Source organism: Cyprinodon variegatus, unplaced genomic scaffold (genome assembly GCF_000732505.1).
Source record: "Cyprinodon variegatus isolate N-32 unplaced genomic scaffold, C_variegatus-1.0 Scaffold399, whole genome shotgun sequence".
In the NCBI taxonomy this organism is placed as follows: Eukaryota; Metazoa; Chordata; class Actinopteri; order Cyprinodontiformes; family Cyprinodontidae; genus Cyprinodon; species Cyprinodon variegatus.
In genome coordinates this window covers 101,353-113,516 of record NW_015150852.1, presented here as the reverse complement: position 1 = coordinate 113,516, position 12,164 = coordinate 101,353, and the positions used below count along the sequence as shown (strand labels likewise).

At 38.0% G+C, this 12,164-nt stretch overlaps 1 protein-coding gene across 1 annotated transcript in view; it reads right to left on the bottom strand.

Moving 5' to 3' along the window:
* The window catches only part of LOC107092899 (ATP-binding cassette sub-family B member 6, mitochondrial-like), a 56,112-nt gene that overhangs the window by 41,398 nt on the left and 2,550 nt on the right, over window positions 1-12,164 (bottom strand). The window contains exons 2-4 of the mRNA XM_015387599.1: window positions 11,177-11,360; window positions 244-336; window positions 82-158 (exon numbers count right to left, since the gene is read on the bottom strand). Coding sequence (XP_015243085.1) covers window positions 82-158; window positions 244-336; window positions 11,177-11,360 — 354 coding nt within the window. The remainder of the gene's footprint in view (window positions 1-81; window positions 159-243; window positions 337-11,176; window positions 11,361-12,164) is intronic.

Sequence of the window (12,164 nt, the reverse complement as noted above, 5' to 3'; positions counted from 1 at the left end):
GTAAATACACTTAATTTAAGACATTTGTACTCATTTTGAGATCGTTTTTCCAGTGAGAGGAACCCAGAAGAAAAGGGTCACCTGAACACCTCTGCTGGTAAACTGTTGAACTTTTATCCATAGGAATTGACGCAGGTTGCTAATGAAACCAGAAGTACCTGCAAGAACAACAAAAAGTCATTTTTGAAACAGTCTTTTGCTCATAATTTTTTATTAATTCTTATAGCTTCGACTCACACTCACCTGCACCTCCTCCTTGTAGAAACTTCAGCAGTGTGAAGATACAGACAGTTGAAATTAATGAAGTCCAGGGACCTCCTGCGGAGAGCTCATTCACTGTAAACACAAACATACAAACATTGTATCTCCACAGAATCAAATAACACTTGGATGCTTTAAGGAATAAAAAGATAGAAACCTACTCTTGGCTACAGAAAGGCCAACCTATAGATAAAACCTGTCATAATTGGGGATATTTTTCCATTTTCACAACAGGAAAGTTTTTGTATATTTGCATTTAATTAAGATTTACATTTTTTGTTTTATCTAGAGCAGGGGTCACCAACGCGGTGCCCGCGGGCACCAAGAGGCCCTCAAGGACCACATTTGGTGCTCTCTTCGTCTTCTGAAAACAGAACAACTCACTCAGTGGGTTAAGTTTAATTACTTTTTTATTCTGTTGCTCTTCTTTTTAATCATTTATGTATTATTTCATCATGTTAACTATTTCATCATATTTCAGTGGTTTCAAAATGACAATATTGAAAAGAAAATTATAAATTAATAAAAGAATAAAAATGAGTTTTTATGGATGATATTTACTGTAGGTGAACACTGATCCCTTTCAGTTCATAGGTCAGTATTGGTAGCCCTTCCTATGACTCGGTAGCCATGAAGTAGCCCTCAGCCTTAAAAAGGTTGGTGACCCCTGATCTAGAGTGACTCATTCCATATTTTAAAGGGGAATGCCTAAAATGGCCCTTATACAGTCCTAACTTGAGGGTTCCTTGTCTTGCAGGCTATGCATTGTATAGAAATCTAGTAGGGGGATCCAATAAGTAGCCCTTAGATAAATATGACATATTTTTTGTGCCAGCGACCTGAGCACACAGTAACTAGTCTAAATCCGCAGTGGAGCATGTGTGCAGTTTGTAAATCTCACACCGACTTGCGTAACATGCGTCATTCCTCTTCTGCGCACACTCAGCTACAGCTTTAGTAGGTATAGTAACATATAGAGTGGAGCACACACATGGGCTCAGCTTTTACTGTGATTAACTGGATGCACTCTCTTTAATCTCTTTGACATAAAAACCTTCTCAGATATTGTTTGCTTAATTGTGTCTTTTACAACTACCTATGAAGTAAGTTTACTATTATAAAGTATTTATATCTCTTCTGTATGTCTTCTTCTGTGTTCTTGAAGCCCTTGTCAGAATTAGCAGAAGGCCACTCTAACTGAGCCTGCTTCTGATCTGCTTTAGGTTTTTTTGGGGTAAAAGGGAGTATTTCCTCTACACTGTGCCTCCAAGCATGCTTCATGTTAGGGATTGTTGCAACAACACAATGCAAGCGGACATCGACCATCTCTCTTTTCTCATCTATTAGGGAGAAAATCATGCAAAGTCATTAACTGGATGCAACCAGCTGGGGTTCCTAGATAGAAAAAGATATAATCAATCTGTCTGTCATGAGGACATGTTGCTCATTGGGGCAATTTCACCAATTTACAGCACACATTAAAAGACAATGGCCATTTCTCAATTCACAGGAAGGCGAGTAAAGTATGGACTCGGGAGAACGGGAGCTTGCAAAATAAATCTGGGTCAACTGGAACATAATCATGCTCTTGAAATCACAATATTCAAAGCTTGTCTGAAGCTGCATTTCTACTGCTGTTATTAGTAGTCTCTAGATTATGATAAATTATTACTTTTTCATTTAGTTGGGGAATAATGATTAACAAAGAAAGATTAAACACAAATAAAATGAAAGTTTGGCCAAAAAAAAAAACACTTTGCCGAGAGAAGGCTGCTGCAGAAAGGCTAATAATAGCCCTGGCTATGGTTGGCCTCTGAGCACCACTTCTTGCCACGGTCCTCTCAACATGTGAACTTCTTTTTACTATGCAGTAAATCAGTAAATGGGCCAATACAGCAAAGCTTAAAAGTATAAAAGACTGAACACTCCGGTTGCATCTGGTTGCATACGTCTTTTTGGGCTCCGTTCAGATTTTTTTTTTCTGTCACACTGTCTCACATATAGAGAGGCTCTGACTGGGCAGCATGGGCACATCTGCACAGATCGTTTTCTACTTCTGTCTCTGTGCCACACAAATGAAAACAATTTCCCACTTTTACTCTGACATATTATGAAAAGTTATGAAAAAAAGCTATAAAACAAAAACCCCACTTAACGAGTCTGTGCAGCATCTCAAACCAGAACAGATAGAGAATGTTCATATGCCTATATTAAAAACGCAATGAGATCCATATCTAAAGAAAAGAAACATAAATGCTGTAGGACTTTTTCCATGCTGACTGAGGCAGACGGGGGATTCTCAGAGAGAGATCTGTGAAGTTTATTCAAGTTTTTCTCCCTTTTTTCATAAAGAGGTGAGAGAGATGCGCCATGCTTACCTGCTCTGTCTGGCCCTCGTCTTTTTTTTTTTATGTCTCATTCATGTGTTTTTGCACGAGTCTGTCCCACTTACTATATACAAGATGTGTGACTCCAAAACCCCGTGTGATTAACAGATTTAATTTTGCATTTTCCCCCAAAGCAGATGTGTTTTACTTTATAACCGTGTCTCTGTTCTTGTCAGACCCATGAAACTGCTGCTGATTACTGCATAGTCTGACTAAAATGGGCCTGGGGTCTAACTCGGTAGGACCTACGGAGAACCCTTGTGTAAAATTGTGTTGGGTTTGATCATCCCCATTGACTTTCAATTAGCCCTACACGCCACGACTTCCTCCGACATGAGTTTCTCTTAGATCAGACACAAAATCGGATAGCATGTGTGCTCTTGCCTCAAATTATCTTAAAATGTACTATTGTGAAACAACGGCAAGAAAAAAATGAATTTTTATCTTAATACTCTGAAAGCTCTACTGCTGCAGTGCATGCTGGGACAGCTGTCAGTTTGGAGAACACAAAGTGATCTAAGTGTTTAAGTAGGATGCCAGTCTAAGCTTGGGCTTAGATTCTGAAGGGCCAGTGTCCAACCATATTTAGAAATGTCTCTGCTTGAACACACTTTATTCCAGTATGGGTTCATTAGCAGAGCTAAACTGCTAGTTACTATTAGTCATTTGATTTGGGTGTGTAGAGCAAGGGACACATCTAAAACCTCTCTTCTTGAGGGTTTCTTCCTTATTAAAGGGAGATTTCCTCTTAAGTGCTTTGCATGCATGCTTGGTGTGGGGGGATTGCTTTAGAGTGAATGATACAATGCAAGCTAATATCATCACCACAAGCACATCAAGGAGGAGCATTGCCTGGAAGTCAATGACTTTAAGGAAATCAGCTTGTTTTCCTTCGAAAGAAAATTTTTACTAATCTGACTGGAGATTTTTTTGTATTGTTTCTGTAAAGTGCCTTGAAATGAACTGTGTTATGAATACTAGTTGGAGCTAAATATATAGATTGAATTGAACTGAATTAAAAGTTGCAGGATAACAGCCCTGAAGGATTTGAGTTTGAGAGGCCTGCTCAAGAGGTTCTAGATTTTGAATTTGGGTTGTAAATTTTGCAGAAGAGAGTACTTTCATTATAGCTTTTATATTAAAACCTAAAGATGAGATGATGACCTATCTGACAAAAGCAAAAGTGCATTTTAAATAATAAGGAAGCAAACTCCTCCACATGCTAATGTTTTTGCATAATCAAAGTATTTCTTTAGTGCTGTCAAGGCTAGAATGTGACTGAAAGGCATCAAAAAGAAATGATTTTACCTGCCGTCCCTCTCAGGGTTCTACATGGGTTCTGCTGCACTCAATAAAACTTAAACAAACAATTTGGTAATCGTAACATTTTTATTTTAAATTATACATTAGAGACTTGTGTAAGAGCAGGACTTATTGCCATAGAGAAGATTTTAGAGCAGAAAACCCAGTTCTACATGTGAATGGAAATGTTGGGGATTCTGTTCTGTGTAGCAGAAAATCGTCTTTGGCATCCGAGGCTCTTGTCACACCTTACATTAATAGGTAACTGACTGATTGAGATGTCCTCTTCAACTATTGACCCACATTCAAATTCCACCTTCATTTGTCTTTTTTCTTTTTTTTATATGCATGAAAATACTAAATGGGCTGAGTCATAAACCAAAATATCAGAAGGTCTCTGGATGTTTCTTGGACAAAACTTGCAAAAGTCTTAATCAGCTCAATATTAGTGTTTAAGAGATGAACTACAAGAACAAAAACAGGGTATACAGAAGAGCTCAGCATAGCTTCAAAGTTACTCAACTTCTTAGTTTAACCACAGCAATGGCAGTGAACATAGGTCTGTTAACATCACAGTTAGTACCTATTCAGGTCCGATCATACCTACTTATGAGCAGGGATAAAAAAAAATGCCAAAACCTGTACAGTAAATACATGATGGAAATGCTCACAAAGTGCGCAAAGAGGAATAAATCGGACCAAGTGGAGCCAATGAAAGGGGGTTATGGAGACCCTGATATGCAACACAAAAGCTTGATCATCACCGTCCTACTAAAGCCCCCTTTACAATACCCTCTGAAAACCGATCGGTGCCAAGCATGGATCAGTTAACAGTGCAGAGCTCTGTTCCTTACGACCGTTTACACACAACACTAGCATGGTTCCTGGCCTCCTAGTGGCTATCTACGGTACTAATGCTCTAGAGGGAAACAAGCAAACCAACATGGCAGTGCCCATAACATTCAGGAAGTCTGTGGAGAGTCAGGCAAATAAGGCACCCTTTGGTGAATTGCTTTGGCAGAGTCTGCTTTTGGGCAGTGGATACGACAAACGATAGTCTAATCAGGGCTTACAGACGCAGGGAACAACGACAGACGTTGATGTTCATCACACTGTCAAGCAGCATAATCACTGATGAGGCTGACTGTAAGGAGATGATGCGGTCTGCTCATGCACTCTTTGTTATCTGAGAACTGTGCCAGAACTGAACCCAGTCCGAGCCATACTGATGAACTAGTACCATGCTAGCGTGGATTGGTTGTGTCTGGCACGGTCCACTTCCGTTCTCCGTACCATTTACACTCAACAGTTATCTTTGTTTGCTTTTGCTTGGACCGATCTCGGCATGGTTTCAGAAGGGTAGTGTAAATGTGGCTTAAGACTAACAAAGCAAGACAACAAAAGGCAATAACCTTTGCTAACCAATGTAAAGCAATGTAACAAAAGACGAATTGTACTGAAGGATTTAGGCTGAACTATTCACATTTTAATCTGGATTCTGTAAATTTTCCATAAACAAACCAAAGCCATTTCTTGTGAAATAAAACTGCTCAGACACATAGTAACTCTGTTCTGCTCTATTGATAGAGTTTTATTCACACTCATTACCATTTCGTACCAGTGCTGGGAATCACATTGAGAAAAAGAAATGAAAAGACTTAATATGGAAAAAGAAGACAGATAAACGGACTAGACACACTGATAAAAGAAGTTGGCGATATGAAGATAGAGGGGTATAGATAAAAACAAAAGTCCTTCATCTATATTCAAAGTTTCCAGTGGGGGGTATTTTCAGTTCTCTGGCTTCATGTCCTGAAGTCAGAGACCTTGAGACAAAAACCCTGTTGTACTGGTGTGTTAACTCCACAAAAAGGAGTCTAATGCTGGCTAAGCATGACTGGCAGGATGGGTGACCTCACTAAGAACCTTCAGCACACACTAGCAACAACCTCATATACACACAGACACACACACCCACACAGACAAACTCATCAAGATAGAGCTCTCAGCCTTTTTCTTCATACACCATTTCTCCTATTTTGATCCAAATATGAAATGTCTGTTTCATTGAAAGGAAACAGCAGCTAAAGAAAAATTTGTCAAGGCTTTCTCTGAAAGGAGACTTATGGATTAATGCCTTGTGAAACAAATAGATCTCTATGGGTAGGAAGAGGCCTGGGGAGACCTCACCAACCACTGCATCCCTTTCCCTATAACAATTGTTTTTTCTTTCTCAGTAAGTCTGAATTTACATATCTTCTTTTAGTAAAGGTCATTAATCTGTTACCTTTCTGTGAACTAACTAACTAGACTGACTAACTATAACTTTTTAAAATATTTGACTTACCCTAAACAGATTTTTGCTTGCTCAGACAGATCTCACACTTGCTCCCTGCTTGCTTGTATCATTCTTACTTCTACCTTCTTATCTCTTAGTCAGTTGTACAAAACTAAACTTTTCAAGGATGGTCTTGCTAGAATACTTGTCAAACATGTTCATGTTATTTTAATCACATCTGAGAAAAGGACTTGGCCACGTCAGAACAAGATGGCTTCCTTCACCACTGAGGACAAGCTTCTCCTGAAAAAAATAAGTCATGGATGTGAAATTGAACTGACTGCAAGTGAATGTGGAGGTAAATGCTGGTTACGGGGACTCTAAATCCTGAGATAACCCCACCAGCAATTTTAAACATCCAAATATTGTAGCAACAACTAACCAGTCCAACAAACACAGTGCAACAAACACAGAACTGATTCTAATGACAATAACCAGACCAGCACCCCTCGCTGGGAAACTCTGGGGGCAAAACCGAAGAACAAACAATTCAACCCAGATTTGAAAATACCCTTGACAGGGTGAATGTTGCATCTAGATGATAAAACCTGGCCAAGACTTCAGATTAAAAATATGTCTTGTACTCCAAGTAAAAACAGGTGAAAAAAGATGTTTGTTCCCATAACAAAGGATAAGGAAGGACCCACTGAGATTACTCAGAATATTGGGAGTCCATTAAAAACAGGTTTGCTACTTACTCTTACGACCCTAAGGAGTACAGCCCGTTTTCACACAACAGACAAAGGAATGAGAACGTTAAATTCTCTCCCAAACAGCATCAACAAACCATCTGCTAAACATAAAATTAGTAACTGATGATGGAGACAAAAATATATTGTTCTAGCACGAGGAAACAGAACTAATGACGACTATGACGTGCTGGAATCTCAAAGAGGGTATCACAGATCAGAGAATTACATCTAACCATGAGGAATATTGCTATTCACATTGGAGAACTAAATGATAATGCTAAGAGGTAGTCAGCAATATTAAAGTCCTGATTTGTGCACTTATTGCTGTGAAACTGATACATTTTAAAATGATCTTAAGTGGACCTGTAGGAAGTCCTTTGCAGGAGATGAAATCTACAGCTGTGTTTACGATCTGAAGCTAAACAAGACTGCTCTTGTGAGATAAGTTAACTTTATTGAAAACTTTAATATTTTCGAGCAGAACTCTTCAAGAGGTATGGATTTTACCACAATAGGTCAGGTGCAACGCTTTGGGTTTCTAACATTTTCTATTCCCTAAACAAAGTACGGTATATGATGTGAATGAAAAACTGATTGTCTCCGTGATAATAAACATCACACTGCTTAGGCCTTGGACCAGGAACAACAATGGAATGAAGAAAAGATAATGTCAGCCAAAATCATCATTAAGGTAATGGAAAGGATTAGGCTCCATTTGTAAGAGATGTGCAGCACAGTCGCCTCCTCTTGGACTCTTGCAATCGTCCAACCTCACCAGAACACTTAACTCCTCTCCTCTTGCCCTTCCAAAACCACTCCATAGCGCAGTATCCTGTATCCAGCCCATCACTCCAGCTAAATATTTCCCATCAATATGAAAACTTAAAACCTTCCCCAGACCCCCCAAACCCCTCCTCACCTCCTCTAGGACTTTGAAATTAGCTTTCTCTCATATACTTTGGGTTACAGAGAATCACTTCTGATAAAGTTACCACTTTATCAGAAGTGATTCTCTCCAGGCAAAACTGGGGCCCAAAAAGAAAGATAAATGTAAAATCTCTGTTTTAAAATGTTTTAGAAATGATTAAACCGTGGTAAACTAGCCAAACTGAAAACTATACATTGTTGATCTTAACCAGCTAGAGAGAAAATATCAACCAGGGTAATTAAACTGGCTTTACTAAACATAAGATCTCTGTCATAATATTTTTTAATCAACTTAATTACTCACGAAAATCTCAATTTTATGACTCTAAGAGAGACATGGTTAGATGAAAATAGTAACATGCCAATTTTATTAGAAACCACACCTCCAAATTATTTTTATCAGAAAAGACTGTTTAAAAAAGGGTATGCATGGGCATGCTCATGTATTTACAAAGGATTTAAAAAGCTTCTTCAAGACGAAAAATGCTTAACAGCTAGTGTGGGTGGCCCCAGACTCGCCCTTCCAAGGTAAGATGAAGAGATGATCCCAGTCCCTGATGTCCGGACTGAAAATATCATACTGTATACGCCCGGTTTTATTCTGCTTTCCTGCCTCCTTTTTCAAATGTCAGGATCCGACCCAGCATGCATAAAGGCAGGTAGGACTGACTTAAAGCACTTTTTAGAAAAGGCAAAGAAGAAGGAACAATCTGGGATTCACATGGAAAATAATATAATATAGTGTACTTTTTCTAGGTGTTTGTTAATTTGCCTAGTTGCTCTTAAATAAACACATTCTTAGAAAATTAATTTTTCTTTTTATATATAAAAACAATATAAAACTGACTAATAACGTCTCCATTATAAAACTGATACATAATTTTTTTAAGTTTGTGACACCATATCGAACCATGCAAAACACAGATTTGCCTTCACAAAGCCTCAGAAGGCCAAAATTATTATAATAAAGTTTTTATAAAGTTTTTTTTTGTTGTTGTTGGCATTCACAGAAATTTACTGGTGTGATAACTTAGTATACATGTGATTGGTTTCTGGTACAGTATATGTCTATTTTGAATTTATAGCCCCCCCAGGACAAAACTCCCCCAGCTGCCACTGCCGCCATAGACCTGCTTCAACAAACCTCATTTAGACAAGGCAGGATCATGTTCTTTAATTTCTCTAGTGCATTTAATACAATTCAGCCTGACTTGGTTTTTGAGAACTCCAGAGACTCAGGTAGAAGCATCAACATTTTTTTGGATCAAAGTCTACATGATAAACAAACCACAGTTTGTTAGACTAAAGGGACAGCTGTCTAATCAAGCAGTCAGCAGCACAGTAACACTACAGAGGATGGTACTCTCACCATTCATTGTTACTCTGTACACCTCTGGCTTCCAGTACTAGAGAGAGTCCTGTCATCTGCAGAAATACTTGGATGACTCTGCAGTCATTGGGTGCATCGAAGATGGACAAGAAGCTGAGTAAAGGGAGCTGGTGAACAGCTTTGTGGCATGATGTGGGAAAAAAATTGTAGATTGTAGATTTCAGGAGAAACAGAAACAAGTTTAATTCTATTAACATCAAAGGAGAAGAAAAGGAGGTGGTTGAGGAGCATACCTTGGTGTTCACCTGGACAACAAATTAGACTTGAGAAACAACTGTGAAGCCGTCCACAAGAAGCAGATTGTACTTCCCAAGGAATCTTAGGTCCTTCAGCGTTTGCAGCAAGATGCTACATATCTTCTATAAATCTGTTGTGGAGGTACTGACTGTGGAGAATGTGATCTCTTTTTTAACTTTTTTGGAATAACTATGACCTGGATAACTGAGAATCTTCATCGGTCATCTCTTCTGCCATCCTCTGCTGGGGTAACAGTGCTAGAGCCAATGAAAAAGCTCATCAAGCTAATTAAGAAGGGCTACTCTGTTCTAGGAACTCCTCTAGAACCTCTGGAGACTATTCCACAAAGTAGAATTCTCCATAAAGTGAAGAACATTATGAATAACAGTGATCATCCTCTTCAGAAGACTTTTAAACTTCTGTAGAGCACATGACTGGTTTAAATCCTACTTGTATGACAAGGACTAGTTTGTCAACAGGAAACTTTAAATCAGTGACAAAAAAAATTTAATGTGGGGATCCCCAAGGCTCCATTTAGGAAACCTTCTTTTCAATATCTACTTGTTCCCTTAAGCACAGATTATACTGTTTAATTCATGTAAAGCCTTAAAAATGTCTTTGCACTGAATCGTGCTATACAAATATACTTGCCTTTACGCATGTCCTGTGTAATAGGGAACCATGCAGAGTCGGCCCCTTTCCACACTTGCTGTCTTGCATCAGTGCGCTAAAATATATTATTGCTGGAGTTTACATTTTTGAGATATTTGAACCAAACAAATTAGCGGTTTGACAAGTAAAACAACTGCTTTGCTTAGCTTATCCCAATACCATTTAACAGTGATCAAAAGATTGTCACTATATTGTACAATTGAATTTATGGCACAACTTAAAGTACAATTGTTTAAACAACAATAATGACAACTAAAAATATTTCAAATAAATTTCAAGATTTTAATTTAGGAACTGATTTCGAGCCTTTTTCCATAATTTAATAAAATTGGCCAGAATTGCTTAAGTACTCACGTATGACAATAACCAGAGTACTGCACGTCCAAAACAGTTTTTAGGTATTCTGTGTGCTCTTTATGTCTATTTTGGTCATTGACAGACTTAGGAAGTAGTAATGGATTGCATAACCAAATAATTTTAAATTCTGAAGAATTGTTGTCTTTGCAAACAATACACAGTAAATATTGCAGTGTTAAAGTAACCCTTTGAGTGTTAAAGTAACACTTTTGAGAGTATTTGGTCAAACACTAATTCAGAGACGGACCAAATGTACTCTAGAGTTTTACTTTAACACTGCAACATTTACTGTGTACCTGCTATTATACTAATCAATTGAAAACTAAGAGAGACTGAGGATTAAAGACGATTTAACTGACATGTGAGTGAAACAAAATTCTAGAGATTCATAATAATGCACATATAATCCTTCCTTAGGCTGCACCGTGAACATTCAGAATAATAATGCGGAGCGTGACTCTCTGCTGCTGCTGGACCATCATTACAGATAGAGTAAACCAAAAAGAATTTACAAATAGAATACTCTGTAAAAGTTTCATGATTGTGGTAAAGTACCAAACCATGTACATCCTCTCTATGTAGATCTCAGTGGTTTGTGTGTTGAGCATCTTACCAATATTCTTGGAATAAATAGGAACCATCACATTGACCAGACGCTCTGCTGCCAACAAGCCCATGCAAAGTAGCACGGTTCCCTGCAGGGCTGCAGTGCCTTTGGGCCAGATGTATGGCAACAAAAGCCCCAACTTTCCTCCAGAGCCTAGACAGATGGAGGAGCAGAGGGAGGAGTGTTTGATCTGGGGATAAAAAGGGGAAAGTGATATCAGCTGGCCACCTTACAGGGACAATATTCAAATTGAGACAATAATTTCTCATCTTTATAAGGTTTTAAAGGGACTCAGAATAAGAAGCATATTCCAGACCAAATGCCAATAATGACGCATTTATTTTTGGGTATAATGACATAATAATCACTAGCAAACGTACACCGGCCATATGTAGTTCCAGCAACATATAACTCAAAACGTATACATTTTGTACAAAAATGCTGAAAATAATGGCAAGCACTGAGTTACATCAACCAGGTATCATCAGTTACTGTTGAAATTCTGTCATAGCCTTTATTGCCTGTAACATTGCACGACATCTGATGTCACAGCTAATGCCTCCTTGCATTCTAGAGGTAGAGGAGAAAAAAAACATTTACTTACACATTGCTGGCAATGGCTCTTAAATTCTATTTGAATTAAATACATTTTTCCATTTCATTAACATTTTATATGACTACGTATAAAAAAAAAAAAAAAAAAGCACCTCTATCTGCCAAATGTTTATTAGATTGTTTACGGGTGGGTTCAACGACTGAAAAAGGCTTTCTTCTGCATTGGCTTGATTAGAAGATAAGCATTTACCTAACTGAACCTTTTGTACATTAATAAAAAAAAAAAAGCAAATGGATAAGGTTGATTTGATCTAATAATACATCCTTATGTTCTCTGATATCATCAGCATTTGATTTTTTCCCTAAAAGCTACCTTACAAAGTAGCTTTTAGACATTTTGTAAAACTGTTCTGGTAAGAAAAATGATTTCATTTGACTT